The 17,074-nt window shown below is 33.6% G+C and overlaps 1 protein-coding gene across 2 annotated transcripts in view; it reads left to right on the top strand.

The window, feature by feature from the left end:
- The window catches only part of LOC127871542 (ceramide glucosyltransferase-like), a 43,366-nt gene that overhangs the window by 12,924 nt on the left and 13,368 nt on the right, over nt 1-17,074 (top strand). The window contains exons 1-4 of one of the 2 annotated variants that reach the window (XM_052414581.1): nt 4,643-4,767; nt 8,586-8,708; nt 14,770-14,891; nt 16,190-16,334. In XM_052414581.1, the coding sequence (XP_052270541.1) occupies nt 14,770-14,891; nt 16,190-16,334 (267 nt within the window). In that variant the 5' untranslated portion in view covers nt 4,643-4,767; nt 8,586-8,708. Of the gene's footprint in view, nt 1-4,642; nt 4,768-8,585; nt 8,709-14,769; nt 14,892-16,189; nt 16,335-17,074 lie in introns of those variants that run through there. The other variant, XM_052414580.1, reaches the window with a different exon arrangement.

The following is a 17,074-nucleotide window of genomic DNA, read 5'->3' as shown; positions in this document are numbered from 1 at the left end:
TGAGAGGGGAATTTTAAAAATATTTGGGGGAAAAATATATACTCTAAAGAGGGGGGAATGGGGCCGAATAACGCCGAATATTTCATTTAAAAAAAACACTGCGTGTGAAGCGTGGAAACAATCACTAAGGACAGGTCAGTGAGCGGAACTATGCATAGGAAGCAGTGCCATGCAAAAGAACCATATCCCTACACTTTCTTAACTGAGAGTTATTGCACTTTGTTGTTTTTGTACGATTTTACTTTTCTAGGCTTTATCCCAGATAGGCTACAAGATTTCAACATGAAACTTCATAGGTGTATAGATATCAATTTGCACCCATCCATAACGAAAATTAATTTGGCAAGGGATATGAATTCACTTAATTATTTTTTATGATTATACCGTATATCAAGGGATTTGTACCCATCCATAAACAAAATTTATTTGGTGATGGATATCAATTCTAAGAATTTGCTGGTTCTGTATAAAATCTTCTTTATTTACATATATAAAAGGCATATAAAAATGGTAATCTATTTAAATCTGAAAGTGTTTAATTTACCTTTTAAACAATAGTGAATAATTTATTATGGTTGGTAAATATGACAAACAATGCCAATGTCCTCATTATCCATGGTTATAACTGGGTGAATATGCAGAAAGTGAGCTTGGCCAAAGTAATTTAAGACATGTTATAGTTCTGTTATCAGTGTCTATCCAGATATTTTTTCCAATTTGAAAGATTATTCAAGTTTGACCTGATTATGGTATTTGAACTTGAAATTGAAAAGCAAAATTTATAAATTAGCAGGTGTTCTAGATAACCTAGCAAGTGGTGAGAAAATTATAAAAGAATTGCATGAAAAAGCAGGAATCTGCTTCAATTAAAATAACTGGAGGTTTGATATATTTTACTACAGTTTAGCAATTAAAAGGCAGATAAATATTTAAGATTAATATATTAACTCCCCTCAGTATATACAGTGCATTTCATCATTAACCCTTTGCATGCTGGGAAATTTGTCATCTGCTAAAATGTTGTTTGCAGAATTTCTAAAATTAGCATTTTCTTCTATTTTTTTCAAAGAATACTATCAGAATAGCAAACAGTTTGGATCCTGATGAGACGTCACGTTCTGTGGCGTCTCATCTGGATCCAAACTGTTTGCAAAGGCCTTTAAAATTCGGTTCCCGCACTGAAAGGGTTATGTGCAATGATAATCCCAAAGCAAACCCATTTATTGCGTAAATACTACTGCAAGAAGGGAAACTATGTAAGAATGGTTTTGCTTATTTCAATCATTTCTTTATACTGATTGTATTATGCATGATTGATGTACACTGTATTTGCCAAAAAAATATATATGTTTAAACTAATGATATTAAGTTTGTTTTATATTTTGCTGATACGTGTTATCTTCTGTGAGATTCTATTTTCGTAATGTTCAGCTTTAAATTAAACTTTAAATTGATCAGAATCATTTTATTTTCAGCTCACCTGAGCGCAACTTGCTCACCTGAGCACAACTTGCTCTAAGTTTTTCATGTGTTTTGTTATGTAAATATGATCCTTGTGAACACACTAGAGGTAACATTTAATTCCTAATCTTAATGACACATGGTCTGTACAATAGTCCCAATGATCTCTTGACCAAATTCAAACTGGTTGACGTGGAGTTAAAAACTAGATCACTAGTAAGGAAAAAGCTTTTGAACACTTAACATTTTCCCCCAATCAAAATGAAACAAGTTCAGGTAAGGTATATTCATGATTCCTCTGTCAAGTTTAAAACAAGGCTATGTGCTGTCAAAACTAAATGACCAAAAAGCTTGTGGAAAAATTGGATAATTAAAAGCTTTTGAGTTAGAAAATGAGTCACAATATATGAATCCCGGAAAAAGCAACTTTTTGGAAAAACCCACTTAAGCTGCTGGTACAAATAAACACGACCCATTTACTTGTATAATCCTTTCAAAATCACACACAGTATCAACCGTTTTTATTTAAAGCAATCTATCATTGGTTGATTTAAAGGGATCTTTTCACGCTTTGGTAAATTGACAAAATTGAAAAAAGTTGTTTCAAATTCGCAAATTTTCGTTTTAGTTATGATATTTGTGAGGAAACAGTAATACTGAACATTTACCATGGCCTAATATAGCCATTATATGCACCTTTTGACGATTTTAAAACCTAAAAATTATAAAGCGTTAAAAACGATTGAATAATTTGGAGAGTTCTGTTTTTGTCGTTAAATTTTGTGAAACTACGAAGATTGCTTATATAACGTATAAAATACTTCAAGTATATGTACTCTGCGGAATAGCTCAGTAGGCTAAAGCGTTTTTACTTCAGGACTCTGGCAGGACTCCAGGGGTCACTCAGGTTCGAAACCTGGTCCGAGCAATGTTCTTTTCCTTTTTTAAATTTTATTCTTGATTTTTTACTGGAGCTTTTACGATCCAATGTTTACATTTATCGATATAAAGCATTTAATGAATAAGTTAAAAAATGCCAAAATCTGTGAAAAGGCCCCTTTAATGGACCGGCGTTGTTTGTACCGGGGTGATTAGTGGGTTTTTCTAAACTTGTGCTTTTCCGGGATCAGTCTATTAGGATCATATTTTACCAAGTTGGAAACTGGGTCAAGTGTGTGAAAACCTATAAAGTTAAGGGATTAAGTCTATTCCATGCATTGAAAACCCTTTGGCCTTTAGTTGGGGAAGTTTTTTTATATGGTTTGTCTTAAAACATATCAACAAAAGTAATATTTTTATCCCACTCACCATGAAACCTGAAGATAATTAAGCATAATTGTTTTGCTATGATATCTTTAGGCTGAGTTAAAAAATGATTATGGTTTGTTATAAAACAATGTCAGGTATATGGGCAGTTTTTCCTTGTATGTCTATTGTGAATGCTTTGATCACTACCTGGGAACAATTTTGTTCCTTGGGGCGTCTGGTGACCGCTCTTGTTCAAACGTTCTTCACATAAGTGTACAAAACTTTGCTAATGGTGTTAAAACTTCGTGCAACATTCCTGTTCGAATGGTTTAGCTCATTAAGTTTATGACCAGTACTCTGTTCATGTTATTTGATTCTTGAACATGTGTACTTAAAAGTATTCTTCCAACAGAAATGTTGCACAAAGTTTTAACACCATAAGAAAAGTTTTGTACACTTACGTGAAGAACGTTTGAACAAGAGCGGACTCAATATTGAGAAGTATTTTCTCAATCAACCAAAATTACTCAACAAAAAGTCTATATTCAGAGTGTGTTTATTGGATTAAAAACAACAACAACAAAGAAACATTTAAATTCAATTTTTGTATTTCTTGTTTATATAATTTATTATGTGTAATTTCAATTTATATGCTTTAAAGATATTTGTTAATGCCAAAGAATGAAATAAAATTTCAAATAAGAAATAATAACAAAAACAGTTCAATTTAATACTAGGTAAGAATAATAAAGAATGCCATTCCAACATTAAAAAGGAAAGGTCCCAATCAAGTACATGTTATCTGAGATCAAACAAAATTTTATGGACACACACATTAAAATATTGTGTCAAAGGTTTTATAGGTAGATTTTCAATTTTAGATATGTTTGCTAACAGTTCTGTTTGATCAGAACCAACGGTCAGTATGTCACAGAGTGCCAAAAACCCCTGAAGGAAAATTGCGAATTGTTTGTATTTTGGATTACATTTAGGATTTCAGTGGGTTTTTTAATGGAAATTTTGGGGCCGATATTCAACCCCATTCCGCTCAAAAAAGAGTATATATTTTTCCCCAATTTTGTAGAAAAATCCCCTTGAAGATTTAAAAAAAATAAAATATTTTTGTTTTTTTGTTAGAAACAAATGTCTTATGATAAATATATCTCAAATTTATTTCATGAACAACTTACAGAGTTTATTACTATAATGAGTAGGATTTTTTATTATTATAAAGAATTACGTTTAATTAGTTTTTCCCAAATCAGTTGACTTTTCACATGAATTGCATTGTTTCCCAAAATGGCCAGGAATAGGCCTGATGTTACATTGTATCTTTATTGTATCAATATTTTTTGATAAAAACATTCCAATGTGGTCCATTTTATTGATAAAAAATGCTCAAATTTGCCATTTTGTGGATGAAAAAAATCCCAATTAGACTCAAATTGGCTTGGAAAACTGAGACTTTGCATGACGGCTGAAATGTCTGAAAGTAATGTTGAAAAAATCATTCACATATATATCAGAAAAAGGACTGAGACATTCAGTTGTGAATATTACATTCATACATACATGTGTATGCATATAATGAATATCATTACATATACAGGAGTGAATTTTTAATTTTCCCCTTTTCCTAAAAAACGATGCGTTTTTCCCCTTTGGACGGGCCCCGCCACCATTCCCCTATAGGTGAAAAAAACACTGGATTATAACAAATACCACATCGCTTTGTCTTGCATTGTTTTTAATACCCCTAGGGGATGCAGTACACAGTAGTGGGGTATTAATTATTGATTATAAGTTGATTGTAGCAGATTTTCATTGATGTGAAATAGTGACATGTTGTTCAGCATGTCTGGGCAGGGTACGTAGGAGGTGAGAAAGTTTGTCTCAGCTTGTTGAAGAAGATTCAGTTAAAATACACTGGTTTAGATAAAGTTTGTCATTGGATTTAGTTTTTTCATTGGTGTTGAATATTGGTTTTTCTGTTGAAAGTGAAATACACATGTAGGTAACAAGGATAGGAATCACAAGGAAATAGATAAACATTCTTTTGTAAGTATATATTTAATTAGTTAAATGTATATATTATCACTGATATATTTGTTTGTGATAGTTATTTTTTATTTTACTGTTTAAATAATTTTGTGTGTAAACAAGGTCTATTTATTTATTGTATTTAATTTTAAGCCATTATTTGTTATGGATCGAATTTTTAGGACAGTATATGACTGAGAAAATGTGTACGTTCTAGTCTCATACTTAAAAAGAGTTGGATACCTAATTATATTTTCTAAAGGAATAATTAAATATCAATTTCCCTTCATATCATCTTTTTTATTATGCAAGTTTTTTTTATCAAATAACAGCAATATTAATAACAACAAGCAAATTTGTTTAATTGATATCCACTGGCAAATAAATTTTGTTTATGGATGGGTGCAAGTCCCTTGATATACAATGTAGGGTATAATCATAAAAAATAATTAAGTGTAGGGTACTTGTTTTAAGCGAGGCTGTTTTTGGAGAAAACCCGAGCTATTGTCATAGCCAGCTCGTCCGCCGTCTGCCGTAGGCGTCCTGCTAAAACCTTAACATTGGCTCTATAATCAAAGTGCTTCCATCTACAACTTTGAAACTTCATATGTAGATGCACCTTGATGAGTTCTACACGCCACACCTATTTTTGGGTCACTAGGTCAAAGGTCAAGGTCACTGTGACCTCTAATATCAAACTTTAACATAGGCTCTAAAATCAAAATGCTTCCACCTACAACTTTGAAACTTCATATGTAGTTGCACCTTGATGAGTTTTACATGCCACACCCATTTTTGGGTCACTAAGTCAAAGGTCAAGGTCACTGTGATCTCTAATATAAAACTTTAACAAAAACCTTAACATTGCCTCTAAAATCAAAGTGTTTCCACCTACAACTTTGAAGCTTCATATGTAGATGCACCTTGATGAGTTCTACATGCTACACCCATTTTGGGTCATTAGGTCAAAGGTCAAGGTCACTGTGACCTATAACACAAAAAAAAAATTCTGACAATATATAATATGCAGTGCTCTTTTACACTTTGCAATTCTCCTCATTGATATCTATCTATACACAAATGAAGCTTTATGTTGAAATCTTGAAGCGTATCTGAGATATACCTCAAAGTTACAAAAAACAAAAAAGGGCAAGAACTGTTAGTTAAGAAAGTGTAGGGTTATGGTTCTTGTGCATGGCACTTCTTCCCATTAATTTCTACACACCTATGAAGTTTTATGTTGAAATATTGTGTCGTATCTGATGTATAGCCCAGAAAAGTTACATCAACTAAAAACAAAAACAAAGGACAATAACTTTTATTAAAGAAAGTGTAGGGTTAATGTTCTTGTGCATGACACTTCTCCTCATTGATATGTATACAACTATGAAGTTTCATGTTAATATCTTATGCAGTTTCTAGGATATATAGCCTTTAACTTTTTGTGACGGACGGACAGACTGCCTTGGGCAATAACAGCAAATGCGAAGACTGGTATGGAGGCACACTGTCTATAATGGAATAAGACCCATTTTTGAATGACATGTTACTTTATTTGTCGTGTCTGGTTATGATGTTAAAAGTCCAGGTTGCAGAAAGATCAATTTTTATGCCCCCTTTTTCGAAGAAAAGGTGGCATATTCTATAGTGATCAGACTGTCCATCTGTCTGTCCGTCACTCCATCTGTCTGTCTTTCCGTCACTCTTTGTGTTTAGGTTTAGAAAAATGCTCATAACTTCTATGTCCCTTGAGATATAACCTTCATATTTCAGGCCTTTTCCGTTCCATTTTGGGAAAACGCGACACTGGAATTTTTGGAATTTCGCGTCGTGAAAAAACCCATTTTGGGAAAAAATAATCGCAAAACTGGCTCAATTGGGAAAATAATCGCATGTAAATAGTGTTTCTTATATTTCAAAAAAGTCGTTAACTGGTAAATAACGACTTTTTTGATAACATATTATTAAAATTTTACAAATTATTATGAACATGTGTGATGAAGGCAGGTTTGTTATCTGATTTTTTGGAAAAGGCCTGGCCTTTTTTAGGTTAAAAAATCGCGCGAAACGCCGGATTTCAGGGAAAATAAGGAAAGTCTTAAATAATCAATTTCACATATTTTTAACCAGGTTTTCCGAAGGAAAAAACTGGTTATTAGATTGGCGAATGCGGGCTGGCTGGCTGGCTGGCTGGTGGGCGGCCGGCGCCGGCGGAACAAGCTTGTCCGGGCCATAACTATGTTGTTCAATGTCATTGTTCACCATCATTGGACGGTGTGTCGCGCGAAATAATTACGTCGATATCTCCAAGGTCAAGGTCACACTTTGAGTTCAAAGGTCAAAATTGGCAATAAATGAGCTTGTCTGGGCCATAACTATGTCATTCATTGTGAGATTTTACAATTATTTGGCACATTTATTCACCATCATGGGACGGTGTGTCGCACGAAAGAATCACGTCAATATCTCCAATGTCAAGGTCACCACAACTTAAAATAGATTTATTTTGAAACAAACTTACAAAGGGGGTTAATTTTGTTTGTTCATTTCAAAAGTTCAGTTTGAGTTGTCTCCCTTAATCAGATTTTTTTTCACAATGAAAACCTGGTTTTTTTGTCCCTTGTTCTATTTTCTACTCTGGATCAGGTTAGCTTAAATATTTAAAGGTTAAAAAAAAAAGTGTTTTTTTTGTTTTTTTTTTTTTGAATTGGGAATTTTTTATCAATTGGGATAAAAACAACCAGATTTGCATTGGGAATGGGGCCGAATTTCGGACCCGTGGCATAGGGTGGAAAAGGCCTGTATTTGGTATGCATGTGTATATGGACAAGGCCTTTTCATACGCACAAAATTTTTTACCCCTGTGACCTTGACCTTGAACTTAGGGTCCGCGTTTAGATTTCCAAATCTGCGTTTAGGTTTCGAAAAATGCTCATAACTTCTATGTCCCTTGAGATATAACCTTCATATTTGGTATGCATGTGTATATGGACAAGGCCTTTCCAAACGCACAAAATATTTTACTCCTGTGACCTTGACCTTGAACTTAGGGTCCGCGTTTAGGTTTCAAAATCTGCGTTTATGTTTTGAAAAATGCTCATAACTTCTATGTCCCTTGAGATATAACCTTCATATTTGGTATGCATGTGTATAGGGACAAGGCCTTTCCATTGGCACACAAATTTTGACCCCTGTGACCTTGAACTTGAACTTAGGGTCTGCGTTTAGGTTTCGAAATCTGTGTTTAGGTTTCGAAAAAAGCTCATAACATCTATCAAGCGTTTATAAGGGGCATAAGTCATTCTATGGTGACAGCTCTTGTTTATTCACAGCCATTGATTAAAGCCAATATTTTTTTGTGCTGGTAAAATTGAAACTTTCAGTGGAAAATGGGTATAACAACCTTAATAATGTGTGTTCAGCAAGTATTTCACCCTGGGTGTCATTTCTGAATGTGCCAGCTCAGCAAGATTATGTGCCTCAATGATTTCTTTCCATCGTGTTATTTTAAGAAACATTCAAGGGGAATGGTATTTTTTTTCCTGTTAAAACATATGTGAAATAAAAAGCAAACACAGATAATCAATATATTATGTTTGTTCTATTGATTTCAGATTAACATTATATGAACATCTTAATGCTATTTTTTGATTTTGTTAAAAGCAAACCATGCATGTTTTTAGTGTTTAAGTATGAAGTTTGCTAAAACTGTTAGTTATGTTTAAGTTATTGTGTTTTGTTTAATATATGACTTTTTTGGACAGCATGTTTTTCTTTACTTTTTTCTAATTTTAATAAGAATTTATTGATTAACCAAAGGTCTTTTTTGATTTCAGAGATTTAAAGGAAGACATATTGACACAGATGTTCTAACTATTATCTCCGAGACATCAACCAATGGGATTTCAGCTTCACTGACCAAATAGGAGCTTTTGGAGTGTCAAACAATACTTATCAAGGTAATTATTTGTTTGAACATTTGAGCTGCGTCTTGCAGAAATGTGTCTTATGCCATATGTGCCAGGCGTAGCTCCTGACCAGCCTGCGCATGTAAGTGACCTTGTCTGCTATAAAGTCATTGTGGTCTCATAAGCTGACAGGCGTAGCTCCTGACCAGCCTGCGCATGTAAGTGACCTTGTCTGCTATAAAGTCATTGTGGTCTCATAAGCTGACAGGCGTAGGTCCTGACCAGCCTGCGCATGTAAGTGACCTTGTCTGCTATAAAGTCATTGTGGTCTCATAAGCTGACAGGCGTAGCTCCTGACCAGCCTGCGCATGTAAGTGACCTTGTCTGCTATAAAGTCATTGTGGTCTCATAAGCTGACAGGCGTAGCTCCTGACCAGCCTGCGCATGTAAGTGACCTTGTCTGCTATAAAGTCATTGTGGTCTCATAAGCTGACAGGATAGCTCCTGACCAAACCGCGAGAATACACAGACTGGAGCTACTCCGAACACATATGGTTAGAGACCCTTATTTGCATGACATAACTAATTTATAGTGAATCATTCTTTTAATCACATTGCTCCATTAGTTTTAAAAAGAGCATCAGCAATTTGTGAACAGTCTAATTGATATTAATACTATTAAGTTGTGTTTATTGTCTCATAATACATGCTCCTAATGAATTGTATCAACCTTGTAACATAATTTGTGTGTGTTTTTTTCCTTTCAAAATTAAAACTTAACAAAATGTTTTAAAATATTTGACGAATTCAAGCTTCCTAAGGTTCCTTCCTAGCATTGAGTAGCATATATTGCAGAGAATAACAGAGCCATGCTCTGTGAGAAAGCGGTTTAATGCTTTTGCGTCAAGTGTCTTCCCAGATTAGCCTGTTCAGTCTGCACAGGCTAATCAGGGACGATACTTTCTGCCTTAACTAAATTTTTGCTAAGAAGAGACGTTTAAAACAGAAAATACCATAAAAGCGGAATGTGTCGTCTCAGAGTAGCCTGTGTGGACTGCACAGGCTTATCTGGGATGACACTTTACTCACATGCATTAAATCCTCTTTTCACAGAGCAAGGCCCAACAGATCTGTAATTGAGCCTTGCACTGGGAAAAGTGTGCTTAATGCATTTGCATAAATAGTCCCAGTTTAAGAACAACACATTCCGCCTAGATTGAATTCTTGTTTCAAAGAGACTTTAAAGTTCTGAAAAAGTTGAAAGGGTAGACCTTTACAAGGCTGTGCAGACTGCATAGGCTAATATAGGATGATTATTTTTATTTAGGCCTTAATAGTAAGTAAGTAAGTGATAGTAAGTAATGAAGACAAGTAAGCAGTTAGCTTCAGCAATTGAATCTGGCACACATAATCTCATGTTTCATGGAGTATGAGTATCAAAATAGCTGAGCAACAAAGATGATTATGGTGTTACATGATAGTATAACTTTCATTTATTTTATAACTTCATTTATTTCATTTAAAAGTGGGTTAATCTTGAGAAAAAAATTGCTTTTCATTAGCAAATGTATCAGAGATGCTGGCTGCATGCTATTTGTTTTTGCAGAGGAATTGTTCAATACAATCTGGTGCAATTAATGTAGCATATTTTATGCTACACCTCTGACATGTCAAACATTGTTTGCAAAAGGTTTGCATACAATTATTACCTCACTCATTTGCTCTGTAATAGTGTATTTTAGTCAGTATTATGACTGGGTCAGAACTTCTTACTTGTATTATTTTACATGTAGTAAATTCTTAATGTATTGAGACCAATTACCGCAATTTCAATTCAGGTTAAACAATCTAATAAATGGTCATTGATGTTTGTGGAAAAAAAATGGTTTGGTGCATTTGCGTTGAGGATCCTCCTAGATAAGCCTGTAAAGTCCACACAGTCTAATATGGGACTAAAATACCTACATGTAACACACATGCAGATTTTCCCATAGTCTGAGACCAGCTCAAATCTAATTTGAAGCCATTTATCTTACATGAGTATATCCAGAAGCTTAATGGTGTTTGACTTTCTGATACAAAGATTTCATTAAATAGGCTTGTAAACATTCTCTTATAAATTCTTCTGAATATGTAACTGTTAATGATCATGAGGACTTTGTGGTTTAGCCCCATATAATAAAATGAATTTTATCTCAGATTGCAATACGGTAATTATTTTCTTAGTATATATATTATATTGAGGTGTATGTGTTATAATATTGATTTTTTTTTGGCGAATTCTGATCTCTTACAGACATGGCGAAAGACCGTCACAGTTTACAGGCCAAACTGGTCTACCAGGCGAAAAAATTCACAGGCCAGTTGAAATTTTCACAGGCCTCAATTTTAAGTGTTTGACCGGGGAATGCATAGAGCCATTAGTCTGGGGAGTGCATAGAGCCATTAGTCTCAGCATGGCAAAGTAAATTCACATAAGGGCAAACATAAGCATGAAAATTTGATTTGGGGAAGTAAATTAAGCGTGTTAGTTTCAGTTTGTAGATATATTTACGCATTAAACATATATATACTTGATTGTTGTCAATGTATTTATAGATATATTTACGCATTAAACATATATATACTTGATTGTTGTCAATGTATTTAGCCAAGAGTAATTAATATATTAAATAAGTTTACCTTTAAATATCCATTTAACTAACATGCCATTACAGTAAACTGTATGAAGTGGCAAACATAATAAAGCAAAATATGCACATGAATCTGATTAAACACAGATCCACATATAATATAAATCAAATCATGTTTGTCTTTTTTTGCAGTTTCGAACATTAATCCTGTAACTGTTAGATGTATTTTTCTTCGCGAGTAGACTTCATTCCGATTTTCAAACACTTGCTCTGTGACATTCAGTACATACATTTCCCCAAAAAAGTTTTATTTGTATCAAAAACGTATGCTCCATCGTAGAATGGCACGCGCTTGTCATTAATCCATACTAATTATATGTTGTTCGTCGTTAATTTGATTGTTATTTGTCCTTTTCGCTGAGCACCGTTATTTCTTTTTATTGTCAGCCATCTAAGATCATGTTAGCAACGACCTTAAACTCGTATATGTCCGACTATTTTTGCGAACCAATAGTTAAGTATTATGTCGTTCGGCGAGACGCTTCGTTTACGTTTTGAATCACTTTCGGAATTTATCGATGCAGTTTGTTACGAAATTCAATGAATTATGTCCGGAAATATCATGAGTCGGTAATCACGAAATAATGTAGTTGTGAAAACTGCAAGAGGGTTACACTCTTTTGAAGCAAAAATCGCTGGCCAGTAAGGCCGACGATTTTGCATTTCACCGTCGGCCTTTTTAAATGTTCGTTGGCAATGGCTGACGGGCCGACGGGCTTTCGCCATGTCTATCTCTTAAAGATGTTGCCCTTGTAGGCTTTTTGTGACATTTTCTTTTTAGCTGTAGCTTTCAAGTTTTCAGTCTTTTTAAGCAGCATAATAATTATTTCTTGTGATATGAAATGTAAACGAGGTGACGTTGTGACGATAGTTGTTGATTGTTAAATGAATGCTATTTTCTATAGCCCACGTTCAATCTTTGCATTTTTGTATGTCTTTAAATTGTGTTTCCATAGTTACTAGTGTCTACATGTATATTATTGTATACCGGTAAACATAAATATGTCAACTGATTACTAATATTGTAAATTATATGGGAGGAAATTTTACTTTTTAACAGTTTGTATTGCAATCTTAAGTCCTAAGGTAATTGTAAAAAAGTATTACTTTTTAATCAAAACACATTCATGCTCAAAGTTATTTATCAAAGAATTAAAAACCTTAACGTGTTTGGTAATTGATTAACACAAATCTAGCTCCTGGATATTTGTGGACTTGCTTTGCCCATAATTTACCTTGATACAATCAGGAACAAAAAGGATCAATAAACATTATGGAATATGATTCTTTGTATTCCGTTTGTAATGATTGTTAAGAAAGAATATCATACTAAATCCTTTGTTGCTCTGACATAAAATATGTAGAGGTTTGATATAGATTTATAGATTTCTTATCATTTTGCTGGAAAGGCTTTTATCTATTCTCTAGTGGTATTGAATGACAATTCAATTATATTCAAAGAATTTTCAGCAGATTGAAAGTATAACATGTTTTCCATCAGTTAGATGTATTTGCACAGATTGAGCACATACATTTTCTATTACATATCTGAAAAGAAAGTTAAAAAAATATTAAAGGGGCCTTTTCACAGATTTTGGCATGTTTTGAAGTTTGTCATTAAATGCTTTTTTTTGATAAATGTAAACATTTGCTCTAAAAAGCTCCAGTAAAAAATCAAGAATAAAATAAAAAAATAAAAAAGAAAAGAACCCTCAACAGGGCTCGAACCACTGCCCCTGGAATCCTGGCGTAAAAAGCCTCCTACTTAGACCCCTCGACCATTCTTCCGCATACAATGTCAGATGTATTTTATACTATATATAAGCAATCATCGTAGTTTCACAAAATGTAGCGACAACGACAGAACTCTCCAAATTATTCAATCGTTTCGCGTTGCAACGCTTTATAATTTTCAGGTTTTTACATCGTCAAAAGATGCATATAATGTCTAAATTAGAGCATGGTAAATGTTCAGTATTACTGTTTCCTCACAAATATCATAACTAAATCGAAAATTTGCGAATCTGAAACAACTTTTTCAAATTTCGTCAATTTACCAAAACATGAAAAGGCCCCTTTAATACCTATCCATATGCACATTGTCTAAAGTCATACAATTTTATATAAATGAAATATTATTTCACCATCTGCATTTTATAAGTGTAAAAATTGAATACATGACTTCTGCAATGCATGATGAGAAGTTGTTGATATCACTTAAACTTTGATTATGCGCCACACCACTTATACAGATGGTTTATAATTTTGACTTAAAGATATGAATGGAATTAAGTTTATGTGACAAAAATCTGGTTTAAAGCTAGTTGCAACAGGTTATTTAGGTAATAAAAAAAGCATAATGTGTAAAGCTAAGTTTTACCAAAGTTAATTTAAATGAACATAATTATTCATAACAGGAAAGAAATAATTATTTATACTGCCAAATATAACTCTTATTATATATGAAGATTATTAAATCAGGGATATAAAATCATGGTTATCGAAGGTATTTACAATTTTTTCATATTTTCATTGAAATATGAATCAGCAAGCACAAAGTTATATTAAGCCATAACAGTAATTTCGTTTAGGGTAAAAAATCATTTGATGCATAACATTGTAAGTTTACGTAAGTTTTCGCCTGTGGCCAAAATTGAATGCTGTCTTTGCTAAGTTATATTTGTTTTGTTATGTCATCATTATTGAAATTGTGATTTAAGCAAACTTTGTTTAAAACTACACTTGTCCTTTATTTAATTACCATGAATTTTTGCTGAAATCCTTAAAATGACCTATAGCATTCCAAAAACAATTCAGCTTGTTTTATATAACATATATGAAACCTCAGTCCTGCCAAATCGGGTCTTATGCCATATGCAGCCAGGATAGCCCCATATCATTGTCAGGAGCTACCTTGTACACTTAAAACTTATGCAAGGTTTTGCTGTCACATTTGTGGACAGGGTAGCACTAGACCAGAGTGCCCACATGCGCAAGCTAGCCTTGAGCATAGATGGTTGCATATTGCATAATACTCATTTTTAAGCATGATGAGGTACATAATTATGGGCTTTTATGGAAACAATTGTTTTTCTGTGTCAGTTAACCCTTCAATTCCAAAGCCATCACTGGCCAAAAGGCTGAATAATTTTTTTTTGGCATGAGCTTCATTGTACTTGCCATCAAAAAATATTTAGGTGTATACAAAAAAGTAGGAAAACAATGATTCACCAAATAGTGGTGCCAGTGGTTCCATTCTGGTTAATTTAAGTGGACTGACATTGTATGGTTTTACTAGCTTTTGTCAGAGTTCTTGTGACTTTTGAATATGGGTCTATAAAAAAACTTATTAAACAGTCAGTTTCTTTTGTATTTTCACAAAAAATATATTTAATTGTCAGTTTCTTTTGTATTTTCAGATGAGCCTGTACAGCATGTTTGATGAGCAGACGTGGTCGTACGTCGTGTTCTTTCTTGGAGTTATTGCCCTTGTCCTGTACGCCATGTCCACTTTCTTCATCATCATCTCACAGATAGGGGGGTAAGTCGTCAGTAACGCAAATTGGGGTGGAAGTGATCAGCGTTATTGACCCTGTTCTGTATGCTGGGTCCACTGCAGACTTCATCATCATCTGACAGTTTTGATGGTCAAATGATCAGAGTTAAGTCCTTGCCTTGTATTGCTTGTCTAAAGAGTTTATGTTATTGTTCAATAACCCTTTGGGTTTATTGCAAATGAAATTTAAAAAATCATGAAAGCAAATCTCAGGTTCACCACAAATGATGCACCATGCCCCTAAAAAATATTTCTACTTCTGAGGATAAATATGTGGCCTATATTCCTTTCCTGGACATTCTAATACAAATAAAGCAGTTGTCCACCTACTTATCTCTTACCCCTGAAATAGATAGCAAATGGTTCCATCTGGAAGAAAAGAAATGAACTGCATCTTGTGAAAATGGATCTTATTCCATGTGCAGTAATTGAGCAGTGTGAACTTGAGCCAAGCTGTCCGCTTTCAAGTTACGCAAGGTTTCATGGTCTTATATGTGGACAGGGTAGCATTCAACACAGTCTGGTCTGGAGCTACGCTGGCAGCATAGCACATTTTACCCATTTTCGCATGACATGGGTCAAAGAAGCGGGCAGCAAGATTTCGTGGTATATGCAGACAAAATATTTCCAGAAAGTGTTTGCAACAGTGTGAACATGCTATTAATGTCTGAAATATATGAGCTTCTTATGTGAGAGTAATCAAACATGGTTCTAAGCGATGATTGTTTATTTAGAATCGTAGTATTAAAATTCAAATATTGTTTTCATTTTGTTACGCTTAATGTCATTTTGCGGTGGGGATAGGTGATGAGATACAAACTTGAGAGATTGTAATATCTTGAGAGGTTGTAATATCCTGTGATTTTGTAATATCCAACCATTTGACATGTTTTGCAAGGTATCATTGTTGAATAACACAGGGAATCATGCATTTCCAGTTGCTGACTGAAGTGCTGGTGTAAACGCACAAAAAGAATAAATACTTGTTTGAATATTTAAACACTATATTACACTTAAATGCTTGAATCCTTTCTGTACATTTTACTAAGTTAAAATTTGAAGAAAATAATCAAAATTGTAAATAAAGTTCTTAAATTATTTTTAGGCAGTGAATTATCTGTTAAAGAAGTAGATGACCACTGTAAAAGACCATTGTCAAAATTTACAAGTGACTTATCATTTCCTGATTTAAATGTGAACTTTTGTACCTGATAAGTCATCCGTACATCTGCATTTCATGAAACTATTATGTACATTTCATAGAACATTTCTTTACATTTCAGACGCTTCGTACTATTCAAGAAGGAAGATTCAGCGCTGATTCTGTCTGACAATGTTCCTGGGGTCTCAATAATCAAACCTCTGATGGGAATCGACCCACTGTTGGAAATCAACCTAGAAAGCCATTTCACCATTAATTATCCAAAGGTAAATACTCACCTGAATTATAAGATGTCTTTTATGGTTTTCCCATCTCATATTGCTTTCCTATTATGACTTTTTCGTTAAGGCTAACTGTTAAGGTAGATCTCATCTTAAGTTTTCTTTTCAAACAGTTTAATTGCTACTTGCTTTGATGTAAATCTTCTTATCTGAGAAAGGCTTAAAGGCTCTATAAAGGTGAAGATATGTAATTATTTACAGATTTTTAAATATTTTTTTCACATTTTATTTATAAAGGTTATCAAAAAACAATATATATATGCTATTGGACATAATAATAAAAAAATAAGCAATACAACTTGTTTTGAGCTCAAAATAAAGTGTCCTCCAAGTCAATTGTGTTTACAAACAATCAGTTTATTTACATTGCTGTTTACTCGCGAAAGAGAAAGTGAAAGTGACTCAGGTCGCCAAAAATATAACGATGACTTTTAACGTTTTCCGGTATCACTCACAAAGTAGGTCTCTTCTAAATGGTTAAAACGTTTGTAGTGATCTAATAAGTTACTTTCTGCTGGTAAAAAGTTGTTAAAATAGAATTAAAATTGAATTTTCTTTCGGCTATTTTTAGCATATGTCAACGCTCTGAGGCTACACATCACGTTAGTTGCAAAAATGTAAACATTTCTTCCAATTACGAAACGGGTTAATCTTCCATAATTCTTGACAACGTTGTACCTAAGCTGTGTAATTAGCAGTTTTTATGCAAGAGTAACTGAAATCCG

This window comes from Dreissena polymorpha, chromosome 3, assembly GCF_020536995.1.
Source record: "Dreissena polymorpha isolate Duluth1 chromosome 3, UMN_Dpol_1.0, whole genome shotgun sequence".
In the NCBI taxonomy this organism is placed as follows: Eukaryota; Metazoa; Mollusca; class Bivalvia; order Myida; family Dreissenidae; genus Dreissena; species Dreissena polymorpha.
Note: the sequence above shows the minus strand (reverse complement) of the source record. Positions and strands in the feature narration are given on the sequence as shown.